The 15,678-nt window shown below is 40.1% G+C and overlaps 1 protein-coding gene across 1 annotated transcript in view; it reads right to left on the minus strand.

Annotated features, from left to right (window-relative positions):
* LOC134667568 (vacuolar protein sorting-associated protein 18 homolog) overlaps positions 1-15,286 on the minus strand; it is a 36,177-nt gene extending 20,891 nt beyond the window's left edge. Inside the window, exons 1-5 of the mRNA XM_063525002.1 lie at positions 14,909-15,286; positions 13,793-14,124; positions 13,318-13,365; positions 12,471-12,646; positions 1,454-1,592 (exon numbers count right to left, since the gene is read on the minus strand). Coding sequence (XP_063381072.1) covers positions 1,454-1,592; positions 12,471-12,646; positions 13,318-13,365; positions 13,793-14,124; positions 14,909-15,164 — 951 coding nt within the window. The 5' untranslated portion in view covers positions 15,165-15,286. The remainder of the gene's footprint in view (positions 1-1,453; positions 1,593-12,470; positions 12,647-13,317; positions 13,366-13,792; positions 14,125-14,908) is intronic.
* Positions 15,287-15,678: the final 392 nt, after the last annotated feature.

Consider the following 15,678-nt stretch of genomic DNA (forward strand, 5'->3'; position numbering starts at 1 on the left):
CTGCTGCCGAAATCCCGATTGATTCGTGATCGGCAGCAAATAAAACACGGCAAAAATGTTAAAAAATATTAGAGAAAGTCCACATAAGCCAACGTAGTCTTGTTCTTACGACAGCAGTAGGTACTTCAATGAATTCTAGGCAGCTAAGTGTTAATGAAGCATTAGCATATTATATTGAGTCAAAATCGACAAATACAAACTTACAAGCAGACTAAAATGTGGTCAATGAAGGCTGATTATCATAAATATTCATCATATGATTATTTGCCCAATGCAAAAGGTACAAGCGTGTTATTTCCTTCAGAAGAACTTTAAAAAACTTACGCAAAACAAGGAAAACAATTATTATTCTGATATAATACATGAGTTAGAACAGATTATAAGTTATTAATAATTAACAGATTAATTATTAATAATAAGTTAAGTTTTAATTAATCTTCTATATTACATTTTTATTTTTTTGTATATTTTAAAGTAAATACTATGAAAATAATGTATCTAATGAACTGTAAAATTTTGTTTATTATTGTGTTAATAATTTATTTGCAAAAAAATATATAATTAATTTAAATATATATTTTATTTTAATTTTTTTACTTTATTTCATGGTATTTTAAAATTTTTAGTAAATTATATTTAATTAAGCAATACTAACCATAATACTACCCAAAAACACAAAAAAATAATTTTGTCCACCTAGCTTGTTCTAGACGAAACACTGTGCGCCTGTCAAGACTAAAGAAGGCAATCCACTAATCTGATATAAAAAAAAAGTCAAACAGCTGTTTGAAAAATAAGGACCGTAGGTGGTGGAGGTTCTGCCATCTTGTTACCTAAATGGGAAACTTAAGACGAAACAGGAGCTGAGATTTAAATATTTTAGGTAAATATACCCGTCTCGCTAACGGAAGCCGCACCTAAAACTAGTGCGATAAGGACAAAGTGAAAAATCCTGCGCAAAAATCTCAAAAATCGAGGTTTCGTACTCGACTTGTTCCTCCTCCAAAACTTAACCAATCGTTACCAAATTTGGAAATCTAAATGATTATGAAATTATCTGTGTCGGACCGTTTTGCTTTTTTGGCTAATTGATATCAGTTTTGAATACCACGCCTCTCATTGCGGCATAGTCAATTAGGCCATTTTGCCTTAAAAAACAAAAATATCGAAAAAGCTAAACGGTCCGACACAGATATTGAAAATATTAATCTGTGTTGAAAAAATCATTGCTTTAGCTTCAAAACCCACGGAGGAAACAGTGGAGTACGTTTGTATCGAGAAATGACCACTCCTGTTGGCTCTTAAACTTGACGTTGACTTCACACCATGTAGCATGTGTTCACTCTTGCCCCCTAGTGGGTTGTGGGGTTTAAATCGGAAGCTTAAACTGACATTGACACTTTGTGCCAATAACAGAATGTTCTTGTGCAGCCCTGTAGTTAACGCAAATTACCTGTCCATAGAATATCCCAGGGCCCGTGAGCCAGGCGAAGGACTTCGGCACGTTGTTGTGGTCGAAGTAGAACTGCAGTTTGGAGTACTTGAGACTCGACGGGATTTCCTGGATACCCGTCTCCGGGATCGTCAAGTACCTGATAAGGAAGAAAACGCTGTATGTAAAATGAACATCTTCTTGTGCTGGACCTTATTTGATTGAACTAAAATTTAGTACGATTGTGTTTTTGACGGTGATATAGTTTGAAAATATCATAAAATACTTTTGGTGTTTTCTGGTCTATCATTATGATTGCTAGTTACATTGCCCAAAATAAACTTTATATCCTAGAAATAAGGTATATTTCGCGTAAGGTATATTAAGAGGGTTTTTAAGGTATATTAAGGTTTATTTATTTAGGCTTTTCGGTGAAGGAAAACATCGTGAGGAAACCTGCATACATCTGCGAAGAAATTCAAAGGTGTATGTGAAGTCCCCAATCCGCATTGGGCTAGCGTGGGGACTATAGCCCAAGCCCTCTCGTGCATGAGAGGAGGCCTGTGCTCAGCAGTGGGACGTATATAGGCTGAATGATGATGATGATGAAGGTATATTTTACTTGTGGAATATGGACTGTAGCGACAGCTTGCCGTCCGTAGTGACAGCGTATCCTATGAACTGGTACAGCTTGGTCAGATACGTCATAAACATGAAGAACTAAACTAAACCTTATAGCCTAGCAATAAGGTATATTTTACTTTTGGAATATAGACTGTAGCGACAGTTTGCCGTCCGTAGTGACAGCGTATCCTATGAACTGGTACAGCTTGGTCAGATACGTCATAAACATGAAGAACTAAACTAAACCTTATCTCCTAGCAATAAGGTATATATTACTTGTGGAATATGGACTGTAGCGACAGCTTGCCATCCGTAGTGACAGCGTATCCTATGAACTGATACAGCTTGGTCAGATACGTCGTAAACATGAAGAACTTAACTAAACCTTATCTCCTAGCAATAAGGTATATATTACTTATGGAATATGGACTGTAGCGACAGCTTGCCGTCCGTAGTGACAGCGTATCCTATGAACTGGTACAGCTTGGTCAGATATGTCATAAACATCAAGAACTAAACTAAACCTTATCTCCTAGCAATAAGGTATATTTTACTTGTGGAAGATAGACTGTAGCGACAGTTTGCCGTCCGTAGTTACAGCGTATCCTATGAACTGGTACAGCTTGGTCAGATACGTCATAAACATGAAGAACTAAACTAAACCTTATCTCCTAGCAATAAGGTATATATTACTTATGGAATATGGACTGTAGCGACAGCTTGCCGTCCGTAGTGACAGCGTATCCTATGAACTGGTACAACTTGGTCAGATACGTCATAAACATGAAGAACTAAACTAAACCTTATCTCCTAGCAATAAGGTATATATTACTTGTGGAATATAGACTGTAGCGACAGCTTGCCTTCCGTAGTGACAGCGTATCCTATGAACTGGTACAGCTTGGTCAGATACGTCATAAACATGAAGAACTAAACTAAACCTTATCTCCTAGCAATAAGGTATATATTACTTGTGGAATATGGACTGTAGCGACAGCTTGCCGTCCGTAGTGACAGCGTATCCTATGAACTGGTACAGCTTGGTCAGATACGTCATAAACATCAAGAACTAAACTAAACCTTATCTCCTAGCAATAAGGTATACAGGGTGGAAAGGCACGACGATCCTTCCCGGAAGTATTAGGTCGTTTAAGTGATACAGAGCAGATTGGTAATGGTAAGAATCGTTAATTGAGTAAAAAATAAAAATACCAAATTTTCTACTTTTTAACTGTGGTGATAACCCTATAGCATGTGCCCATGACGGCTAGGTTAAGGATCTCCGTCGGGAAAGCTCGGGACTTTACGCTTTTTTCCGATCGTTGACAGAATCGCAATGATGTATGAATGACGCATAAATGACAAATAAATCAAATGAATGCAAAAATATTACAAACAATTTTATTACTTCCTTAGATAATTACTTTTTGCCAATATTTAACACTATCTTCTCACATACGGTTTTCAAATGTACCTCCGTGTCTTATAATGTACGCCGCAGCCCGCCCCCGAGCCCGCGCACATTGCCCATGCGATAGCTCTTCGTCATTTTTCCTCCGCAGATTGTCAAAAGCAGCAATTAGCCTTTAATGTCTCATTTCGTTCCGTTTGGTACACCATATCTTTTACACAGTCCCACAAATTTAAATAACCACGAGCATCTAACAACGGTATTTTTATTTGAAAAATATGACATTAGATTAGTAAAGTTCAATGACAATTTGATTTCAAACATCAGACGTCTTGTCTATTTTCTGCCACGCAAGAAGGTTTGTTAGTTAGGTATTTAAGAAGTACCTATTTATTCTTGATGTATTCTTAGCAGATATTTCATTTTTGCAAATTCATTTGGTCTATCAGACACAACCTACTTGTATTATTTTAGATAGTTTCCAATTATTCGAAAATAATTTTGTGAAACGTGTTAAGAAACTAAAACCTTTTCTATCAGTCAAGGAAACCAGAGATATTTATAAGACGATTGCGTACTTTTGAGTGGTTGTCAATATCACAATTTAAACTGTCGTTGTAAACAATGTTGTGGTTAGTATTATTAATATTAAGGAATAACATAACTACTTCATTCAAGTATTGAACAAGTGGAACCACTAAGAAAGCGAAAATCCTGCAACGATTCTTACCGTGTTGCAAGCAGACCTAAGAATAGTTGGATGGCAACAAATTAGTACAATTTCCTGTCGTATACAGATTGTTTACTAGTAAGTTCATTGACCTTGTCACCTGTTAGGGTTAGAACAAAGTAGTTTTTTGCATGGATGTTTAAAAGGCCATAATTTAGAAACGGTTGCCCACATTAACATAGTTTCTATGGAGAAAATCTAGAGCTTAGGCTAAACAATCCGCCTTTTGCGGAAAGGATCGTCGTGCCTTTCCACCCTGTATATTACTTGTGGAATATGGACTGTAGCGACAGCTTGCCGTCCGTAGTGACAGCGTATCCTATGAACTGGTACAGCTTGTTCAGATACGTCATAAACATGAAGAACTAAACTAAACCTTATCTCCTAGCAATAAGGTATATATTACTTGTGGAATATGGACTGTAGCGACAGCTTGCCGTCCGTAGTGACAGCGTATCCTATGAACTGGTACAAATATCAAATATCAAATATCAACATTTATTCAGCAAATAGGCCACAAGGGCACTTTTACACGTCAACATTGAATTTACATAAAAGCAAAAATAATAACATCAACAATTTTATAAATTAAAACTAACAATTCAATCTAACGTATTACAATTACTAAGAGATGTATATGGTCTCTTAATGTCGAATTACATACAAAATACAGATAAAAAAACACACACAAAAAATCTATAATATTTAGAGGTGTAAATGTCTCTAGGTGTCAGAACTATAAGATTATATAGTTTATCAAGTTATCCTTAGAGATGTATAGGGTCTCCAAGAGTCAATATCCTGTATAATTAATACATTCATTAAAAGAAAAGAAACATACGAGAACAGAATGAGGCGTCTCACTGTAATTAATTAATAAAAGTTACTAAGTATAATAGCTCGTGTTAGCTTAACAGACCAGTCTCCACAAACAGCACCCGTTCACGAGTATGACGCGTATCTCAGCCATCAGTACAGAATCATAAATCATAAATCATTTATTTTACAGGTACAGCTTGGTCAGATACGCCATAAACATCAAGAACTAAACTAAACCTTATCTCCTAGCAATAAGGTATATATAGAGAGACCGCCCAACTGGCCGCCAGACCGGCAAAAAACCAATAGTTCACACCAGAAATAGCCAGAATCTTCCGACTGTGGTCACCAACAATAAGGCCACCACAGTTGGAGTACATTTACCTCCTATTATTACAGTTACTATTTTTTACACGAATATTCAATCTGTTACTACCAAACTAGACCTACTTATTGCTAGAGTAAATAACTTGAAACCTACCCTGATCATTATTACAGAAACATGGCTCAAACCAAATATTCCCGACTCGATGATAAAAATACCAGGCTATGACTTATATAGAGACGACCGGATTGAAAAACGTAGTGGTGGAGTAGCAATATATGCTGCAAATAAATTGGACATTAAAATGAAAACAAAATTAAACACTAAGTACAACACAAAACATACAAACGCTGAGTGCCTATTTTGGACGTGGAAGTTGGTGATTGTAAATTCATCTTATGTGGCGTATATAGGGGACATGAGTCAACGATTGAACAAGACAATACCCTTCTTAATACGCTGAGCGTGGCTTCGGAGTCGAATCTATTTATCGCCATGGGGGATTTTAATTACGGTGGAGTAAAGTGGCCATTAGAAAGCTCTGGATACCTGACACCAAGAGAGGATAACTTTGTGCAATGGTACAAGGATACGAACTTCCATCAACTGGTTAATAAAGACACTAGATTTCGCCAAGGCAACCAACCATCCTGCCTAGACCTTATCCTAACAAATGATGACATACTAATAGCAAATATTGACCACCAAGCTCCTATTGGTAAAAGTGATCACACTTGCATGCAAGCTACCATACAGTTGCAATCGAAGACACCTCGCACCAATAGCCAACTGCGATATAACTACAACCGAGCGGACTACGATAAATTAAATGAGACAATTTCACGCAAGTTAACACAAAGTATAGAATCAGTGAATAACGTCATAGAACAGTACAATGTATTTCTTACTGTAGTGATGGATGCTGTTGCCCAATATGTACCACAGGGTAAAATTAAAACAAATGATGACACTTCTGATAAGCCGTGGATCAATAAAGAGATTCGAGATATGATAAAGCAGAAAATAGGGCTTTGGGACAAATATGTGCTAACTGGCTTGGATGAATTTTATAAAGACTACCGGAAGCTAAATAACAAGCTAACAAACCGTATTAGAACATGCCGCATAAAATATGAAACAGACTTGTTAAATACTGGCCCAAAGCGGTTTTACTCCTATATTCGTCAACAATTAACATCGAAGGTCAGCACACCCAACGTCTTAAGAAACAAACAAGGACTTACCGTAACCTGTGCCCCTGATATCGCTGAAGCTTTTGCGGACCAGTTTGAGGATGTCTTTCAGTTGGAACCTCACGGTCAACTGCCACATCTAGACCTATCCCTCAGAGTTGAGGAGTGTATTGCAGACATTACCTTCTCTACAGATAAAGTTAAACAAGTCATTAAAGAAATGAAAACAGATTCTGCACCAGGACCGGATGATATTCCTGTTACACTGCTGCAAAAGTGCGATACCTTGGTCAGCCCTTTAGCCAAGATAATGCAGGCATCATATGATACGGGCACGTTACCTAAGCAATGGAAAACAGCCACCGTGACACCAATATTCAAGAAAGGAGATAAGCTTGAACCATCTAACTACAGGCCGATAAGCCTCACTAGCGTAGCATGCAAAGCTATGGAGAAAATTCTAGTAAAACACATAAGAGAATTTCTTGCTCTGCACTGTGTGATAGGTGACCAACAGCATGGTTTCTGCCCGCATCGTTCCACAGTCTCTAACTTGCTGTCTTGCCTCTCTGCCTGGAGTAAAAGTTTTAACAAGAGAGACCCTACTGATGTCATTTACCTTGACTATGAAAAAGCCTTCGACAAAGTTCCCACAGAGAGGCTACTTCACAAATTGGAACATTTAGGAATCCGTGGGAAACTATTATTATGGATAAGGGCCTTCCTACAGTATAGAACCTTTAAAGTTAGAGTTGGTGAAACCAAGTCACGGCAACGAGAGATACACAGTGGGGTACCACAGGGTTCAGTTTTGGGCCCCGTGCTTTACATACTATATTGTACCCTCGCATTCGCAACAGCTGGTCGCGTTTCGCGTTCGTGTGTGTTTATAATTCGGTTGCAATGGCAAAATCCACTCTTGACTCACTGGACAAACTTTTGGCGAAGCATCTTGCCCCAATCGAACTAAAATTGAACACAGCCCTTAAAGAAATAAAGAGGCTCGAAGAAAAAATTGGAAATTTAGAAACTAAAGAAGATAGATCGACACAAAAAGAAGACGAAGGTAGGAACATAACTACTGAGCACACCAAGAAGCAAAGCAGAGCGTCGATTGGCGCTCCACCACTGATGACGTCCGATCGCCAACGTCGTGTATCTGCACAAGGTACAAGTAAGTCCACGCACACAGCGATGACCGGCCCAGCTGTAGCCGCCAATATAGGATCCGTTGCCCCGCCGCGCACTAGTACTTCGCCGAGTCCTGCGCCCGCGCCGCCAACCGGTATCCACGCACACACACAGCCACAGTCAGCCACACGCACACTGCCGTCCAACACACAACTATTGTCGTTGCCTGCGCTATCGCGCTCACACAACCGCCCTCCGGGCAATCAGACTGAGAAAGACGACACCACCACGGCTGCCGCGAGCGGAATAAACAACAAACGACGACGTTATAATGTAATAACTGGTAGCAGCACAACCGATACTGAGTTGAGAACTGTTGAGCGAGTGCGCAAATTACATGCGTGTTTTTTCAAACCAGACACAACCCCGGAACTTATAGCGTCACACATGAATAAAATAAACCCCTGCGACGACTATTGCGTAGATAAGATTAAGCTCAATCACAATCACTACGCTTCTTTTGCTATAAGCGTACCATGCAGCCGCTTCGATTTCTTTATGCAAGCAGAAAACTGGCCACTAGGCACTAAGGTGAGCGAGTGGTTTCGCCGCGGCGCCGGGCGCGCGGGAGACGCGTCCACCCGCCCCCGCCCGCGCCACCCGCGCCGCCGTCACCCGCGCCGCAACTCTAACAGCTCCAGGGTCGACCGCTCCCCCGGGATTTCAGGAACTCCCCCCGAGACCACCCCCACCGTCGACGACTAAGCCAAAGCCTTTCACAATCTGCCATCAAAACATCAGATGCCTTAACAATAAGACAAAACAAATAGAAGTTTTATTAAATAAAGAATTGTCTTGTGATATCCTTATAATGTCGGAGCACTGGCTTCGCGATAGTCAAATAGATTGCGTAACAATTAGTAATTACGACCTTATCTCCTCGTACTGTAGGCCACAAATTGCGCACGGTGGATGCTGCATTTACGCCCGCTCGGGCGTTATAGTTAGTAATAGACAAGACGTTTGCGACCTAGCGCAGGAACAAATCTTTGATATTTGTGCAGCGCAAGTAGTAGAGGATAATTTATTGATAGTCGGCATATACCATTCTAACCTAACTAGTAACAATGAATACCTAAAATTATTCGAAAACCTCCTTGACAAAATCACACGCGAGAATATCGACGCAATTATCATGGGCGATATCAATATAGATTTCCTGGACGAGTCCGCAGTTAAAAAACAGCTATTGGATTTTCTATCATTGCACAATTTTAGACAATTGGTAGATTTTCCAACGCGAATAGACGGTGACAGCAGCACTCTTATAGACCATGCATACACGAACATCCCTACGGAGCGCATCGAGAGCCTCACTAGTGTGGACACCCAGCTCAGCGACCACGGCGCCCAGCGCCTGACGATCCTGCGGGAACTCGAGCGCTCGCACGCGCACGTCACACGGCGCAGTTTTACCACCACTAATAAAATTAACTTTCTATCCGCGATTGAGTCTGTTGATTGGAACGACGTTATAAAAAAGGCTGAACATGACTGTAATGCATTGACGGACGCTCTTCTTAAAATTGTATTAGGTAAATTTGAGATTTGCTTTCCGCTTAAAAAACAACCTACTGTGTGTCTCGCAAACAACTGGGTTGACGAAGAAGTACTTAATTTAAAACACCTAGTACACGAAATGTTAAATTTAAAACGCGCCCTCCCGACTAACTCAGTCGTTGACGAGTTTGCTAAAGAATTGACCTTGAAATACGAGCTCTTATTAAAAAATAAGCGAACACTGTTTTATTCCGAGCAGATTCGTAACGACCCCAATAAATCAAAACGAATGTGGAAGGTCGTAAATGTAGAATTAGGTCGTAAGACCCGCGATCGTGTTGACTATACCGACCGCATAAGGGACCCAGATGGTAAACCTTTTTCATCTAAACAGGAACTAGTTAACGCACTGAATGTGGAGTTTATAACTGCGGCAAGCAAGTGCGGTGCCCCCCCGGCCAACCGGCCCCTCGCCGGCGGTGCGCTGGCAGCTAACGCGGGAGCGAGTGACGTGTCAATGTGGTTTACGCGGTTCAATCCCTCCGAAATAGTTAACATACTGAGATTCCATATAGCTTCAAAAACTAGCACCGACTACTACGGTCTTTCCGCAAGCTTGCTTAAATTAATAGCAATACCAACTGCTACTACGATCTCGTGCATTTGTAACGCTAGCGTTCGCAAAGGGACCTACCCCTCTGCCCTTAAGAAGGTAAAAATCAGTCCGCTGTACAAGGGTAAAGGAAAACGATCTGAAGCTAAATCGTACAGACCGATTTCCCTTGTACCAGCAATCAGTAAAATATTAGAGGTAGGACTAAATAAGAGATTGCTGAATTATGTACTGGATAGAAACATTTTATCGGATCGTCAATTCGCATACCGGGCAGGACGCGCGACCACTGACCTGGTTCGAGAAGTGGTGTGGCGCGTGCTGAGCGCGCGCGAGGCGGGCCTGCGCGTGGCGCTGCTGTGCTGTGACCTCTCGCGCGCGTTCGACACCGCAGACCATGGCCTCATCGCCGACAAGCTCCAGTTCCATGGGATTCGGGGTCCGGTCCTCTCCTTGCTCTCCTCATTTATGTCCAACAGGATCCAAGTGGTGGTGGGCGAGGGGGGACGTGTCACCTCCACGGAGCTGGAGAATGTCCTCGGGGTACCCCAGGGATCGTGTCTGTCGAATACGCTCTTCAGCCTCTTACTGAACGACCTTCCCGCGTCCATTAGAGGCGCCGAAATTTATATGTACGCAGATGATGTGGCTGCGGTAATTGAGGCTCCTTCGGACGCTATGCTCGAAACTAAAGTTAACCAAGTAGTCCATAAGCTCGAGGAGTGGTTTGCGTCGAACGGCCTCGCATTGAACAGGGACAAAACTTGCTTCCTGACATTCGATTTGAACGGTAAAGCTCAAAAGTCTCTCAATGTGAAGGCTGGCGACACGTTATTACAACAAGTACGGTCGACAAAGCTGCTGGGTTTTCTAGTCGATTCCTCTCTCACCTGGGACGGGCACATCGATGAGCTAAGCTCGAAACTTGGGCGGGCGTGTTTCGCATTGGGTAGGCTGGCCAACACCGCGTCACTGAACGTAGTGCGCTCCTGCTATTTTGCGACAGTGCATAGTCTACTCACATACGGTGCCGAGGTGTGGGCCCGCGCGGCTGATTCTCTGCGCATATTTCGAATGCAAAAGAAAGCATTACGTGCCATTATTAAAGCACCAACCGACACCTCATGCAGGAACCTCTTCGAGGACCTAGGGGTCTTGTCATTGCCAGGCGAACTTGTGTACCAGGTGGCGCTATTCACTCACACTAACTTACACTTGTTCAAGAAGCGCGGCACGAATGAGGGTCATGCGCTCCGTAGCAATAAATATAGTTACCGTCTTGTCACACCGAAACACAAGCTTTCGAAGTCAGAGCGTTCTCCATACATTATGGGTCCGTCCGTTTATAACAGACTACCCGCAGCGGTCAGAGATGCAGCCTCCACCGATGTATTTAAATGTAGACTGCGAAAGTGGCTACTAACCTTATCTTTGTATGACGTCGAGGAGTTTTTTAAATTACCATATCCATAGGTAATAGGTTATAGGTTATAACTTATTAATACTCATACGTTGTATTAACATATACTTAATGTAATTATTGTTTTTATACGAAATGTAAATGATTAATTAATATAAATTAAATCTGTACTATATGAAATGATATACTGCGACATTGAAATTGTACCTATTTAGACATTTTGACCTGTAACTTTGGTGTTATTAATAAATATTTGTATTTGTATTTGTATTTGTATACAGTTGACCTGCCGCGTCGCCTAAAATGCAGTATTAGTACTTTTGCGGATGACACCAAGTTATTTGCTAACCCACTCGTAGATTACAGCCATCTACAAGATGATCTGAATGCATTAGCAAGCTGGTCTAAAGAATGGCTAATCAATCTGAATTCTGCCAAATGTACTATACTTCACATAGGAAATCGGAACCCCCGCCTAACTTACAACTTGGATGGCACTCCACTAACGGCTGTAAAAACACAAACTGACCTAGGCGTTAAGATCTCAGAGGATCTAAAGTGGGAAGAGCACATCTCTACAATGGTAAAGAAAGCCAGAAGCCTGATTTACCTCATAAGAAAAGCTTTCAAAACCTTGACACCAGAAATGATGTTAAAAATTTACAAAACCTATGTCAGACCCATACTGGAATATGCTTTTCAAGCCTGGAGTCCTTACTTTGCCAAGGACATAGATATGCTGGAGAAGGTTCAACGGAGTTTCACAAAACTACCAAGGCAACTTAAGAACAAGCCGTATGAGGAGAGACTGAAGGAACTGAAGCTCACTACTCTTAAGCACCGCAGAGAACGTGGAGACCTAATAGAAACATACAAAATACTGTCTGGGCACTATGACCTCAAGGATTTTCATGAGATGTTCAAGCGCAACAACAACACCCGTCTGAGAGGTCATCACTTAAAGTTAGAAAGGCATAGGTCCCACAGTAACCCATACAAACACTTTCTGAGCAACCGAGTAGTGAGGGCTTGGAACAAACTCCCCGAAGATGTGGTTTCAGCACAAAATGTGAACCAATTTAAAAATAAATTAGACAGACACATCAATACATCTACTTGTCAACGATAACTATTAATGATTACTGGATACAGGCAATATCAGTTGTCACAACTGCCTGCCTGCTTACACAATAATAATAATAATAATATTACTTGTGGAATATGGACTGTAGCGACAGCTTGCCGTCCGTAGTGACAGCGTATCCTATGAACTGGTACAGCTTGGTGGGGGTCGTGATGAACACGAAGAACTTGCTCGTGTTGTTCACGCGGTGGAACTGAATGCCGGTGACTGGGGGGTTGGAATCCTTGTCCACTATGTCGAATATCTGCAACGGTGTACAATAGGTTTCAATAATAGTTTGGCAGCCTGAGTCATAATTTAAAAGTCGAGTTAATTTAATCAAGTTATCATGCATTTTGATTTAATAAGATAAACATATCAATATAAATGTTAAATGGCTTTTTCATCTTTGACGGGCAAGTCTCATGCAATTAACTTAAAACATGATATATGATGACAAGTATGTATTTGTGTATATACATATATATATGCATCTTTAAATCATGGCTAAGCTAAGGCCCCGTAGGTTCGGGTTTTAGCTTTTGTGCATAAATTGTTACAAATTATTAAAGTGCGTTTTAGAAATTCACGGGAATTAAAAATGTTGCGTAAAAAGTCGCTTTTATGTAAAATTAAAAATTCACCACATTTATTATGTGGATGTTCAATTGAGCAATCATGAAAAGGACACTTACATAAGATGTTTTGGCAGCATATTAACCTTTTGTTTCTTTAAAGGTACCAAGGAGTCGGGATAATAGTCTCAAATTAAGCTCGATGGGCTTGTCCAAATTATATTTGATAGAAGGTGATGAAAGTTCGTAATTTTATTGTATTAGTGATAAGATAATCCATATAGATAGACCATCAGAATTCTGAATGTTACTACAACAGTATTATCTATAATCTCTGTTAATAGTATGACATGCTAGTTACCAAACCATCTATCTCCTTCCCTCCATACAGCGGGAGGTAATTAGGCAGCTTGCAAGGAATAAATTACACATTAGAATACACCAATAACGAAAATAGAATTTTGAAGATGGATAATGATGTTGAAATCAGTAAATGGTAGAGAAAGTTTTAATAATCACACATTGGTCAAAACATCATGAGGTAACTGGACTAATCCCAATAAGGCCTAGTTTCCCCTCTGGGTTGGAAGGTCAGATGTCAGTCGCGTCCGTAAAAGCTAGTGCCTACGTCTAATCATGGGATTAGTTGTCAGCGGACCCCAGGCTCCAATGAGCTGTGGCAAAATGCCGGGATAAAACGAGGACGAAGAAGAGATTGGTCAATTCTTTAAGTCTGAGTACTCTTAATTGATATATTTGACAAAGTGAAATAAATCAAGGCTAAAGATTCAAACTAAAAATATGAAATAAAATATACAAGATAAACAAAAAATTACCTGTCGCCAATATTGTTGGTTAGCCGTAAACATTTTATCACTGTCCGCCTCTAACTCAGTCTCCAAAATGTGTCCCTGTGAGGTCCCAAGCAGGAAAGGACCCGTTGTAACCTCTGAAGTATTTTCATTATTCCAGCAAACTTCCGTCACTTCATAGTTCCTAGATTTTGTGACGGATTTGAGTTTTGAGCTTCTTCGGTGTAAATAGACCAGTTCAGGGTTACCATCTTTGTTTCTGGCGGCAAAGGCTAGGAGCAGGTGGTAGCCTAGTGGGTCGAGGAATATTCCTGTCAGCCGGGTGTTTGGTTGCACAAACTTTGAATATTGGAGTTCTGAAAAGGAGACATTATGTTACAAAAGAATCCTTGAGCGGGCCTCAAATGAATTCTTGAATTACTTTTTTGTGGTCGCATTTGTTTCATTTTTAATACATTATTTTAAAATGAATGTTCAGAATCATGGTACATGTTTACACATATTTGTGATAAAAATAAGTACCTAGATAACAGAATATGAATCAGAACAGGAAAGGAGCAATTATAATCAGGTATTAATGCATTATTATCACCGCTAACATACAAAACTAGAATATGAGCAAATTATATTATTATATTATATTATTAAATTATATTATTTATACAACTTTTGTGTAACCTATACAGTGTACATATACAGTTACTAATCTGTGAGCATTGAGATAAAAATAATAGTCTTGATTAGTTATGTTAAATTGTATAAATAATATAATTTGCTCATATTCTAGTTTAAAGCTGAATAATTAAGCTCTTATGTTCTGTATCTATTAAAAATTGAACAATGTAATAAATATGGCAGCAGTACAAGATCCACATGTTCTAGAATGGTACACAATATTCAGCAAGCTACATATTTAATTATTAATCTGTATTATGGCACTAACAGTTTCAACTAGACAGAGATTTTTCTAGCACGAACGAGGCAATGCTAGTGACTTCCACCTTCCGATATTTAGTTTATCAATACCTATCTTATAAGTTTCATATAGAAAGGTCACATTTGAAAATAAATGAACAAGAATAAACGAAATATCGGAAGGAAGTCACTAACTAGAAATATCTGTCTAGTTTCAACACATACCCTCATTTTGATCAGGCCTTTTCAAATCCATACGAAACAGTTTCCCGTTCGCCATGGCCAGCACCAAATAGTCGCTCGCCACCGCTACGTGGGTGATCGAGTCAGTGGGGTTAAACTTCATCTTCTGCTTCGCGAACATGGGCGTGTTGTCCTCGAGCTGCATGTTGATGAACCCCGAGGACGTCATGGGCTCCGGCCCAGGGAACCTCGTCGAAACCTGGGAGTGCTGCTCCATTTGATCAATTATCGAAGTCATTTTGGCTTCGAGGCACTCGCCTCCTTCTTAATATTAATACAAATGATCTCTATTATATTTAGACTGCTATGTTAGCGTACGGAAACAAAATTTCAACGACAAATGACCACTATTGTTATAGAAATCTTTGAAATATTTTGTACCAGAAAAGAAACACCTCTATTTATTTGGAATTAAATGACAGTTTAAAGGTATTCTTTATTCTCACTCAACTATACCGCTGTCCACAAGCGTGTCCCAAGTTATTGAATACAAAAAAACGCTTCAATGCAGAGGCGTTTTCACAATGTTTTAAGCCCCCCATTCACACTCCGACCTTGTAGTCCGCCTTGTTGGGTTGGATTGTGTATGGGGGTCGCGGACTACGAGCCGTCCTACAAACCCAAGTAGGATGCCTCTTGGGTCCTTCAAATCCTACAATAGCTCAATAGTGGGACCGGATTTTTGCACTAAAAGTTTTGATAATTCTAAAGTTGAAAAAGTGATACTTATCTGATATAGGACATATTTTTAA

This window comes from Cydia fagiglandana, chromosome 9 (genome assembly GCF_963556715.1).
Source record: "Cydia fagiglandana chromosome 9, ilCydFagi1.1, whole genome shotgun sequence".
Taxonomy (NCBI): domain Eukaryota; kingdom Metazoa; phylum Arthropoda; class Insecta; order Lepidoptera; family Tortricidae; genus Cydia; species Cydia fagiglandana.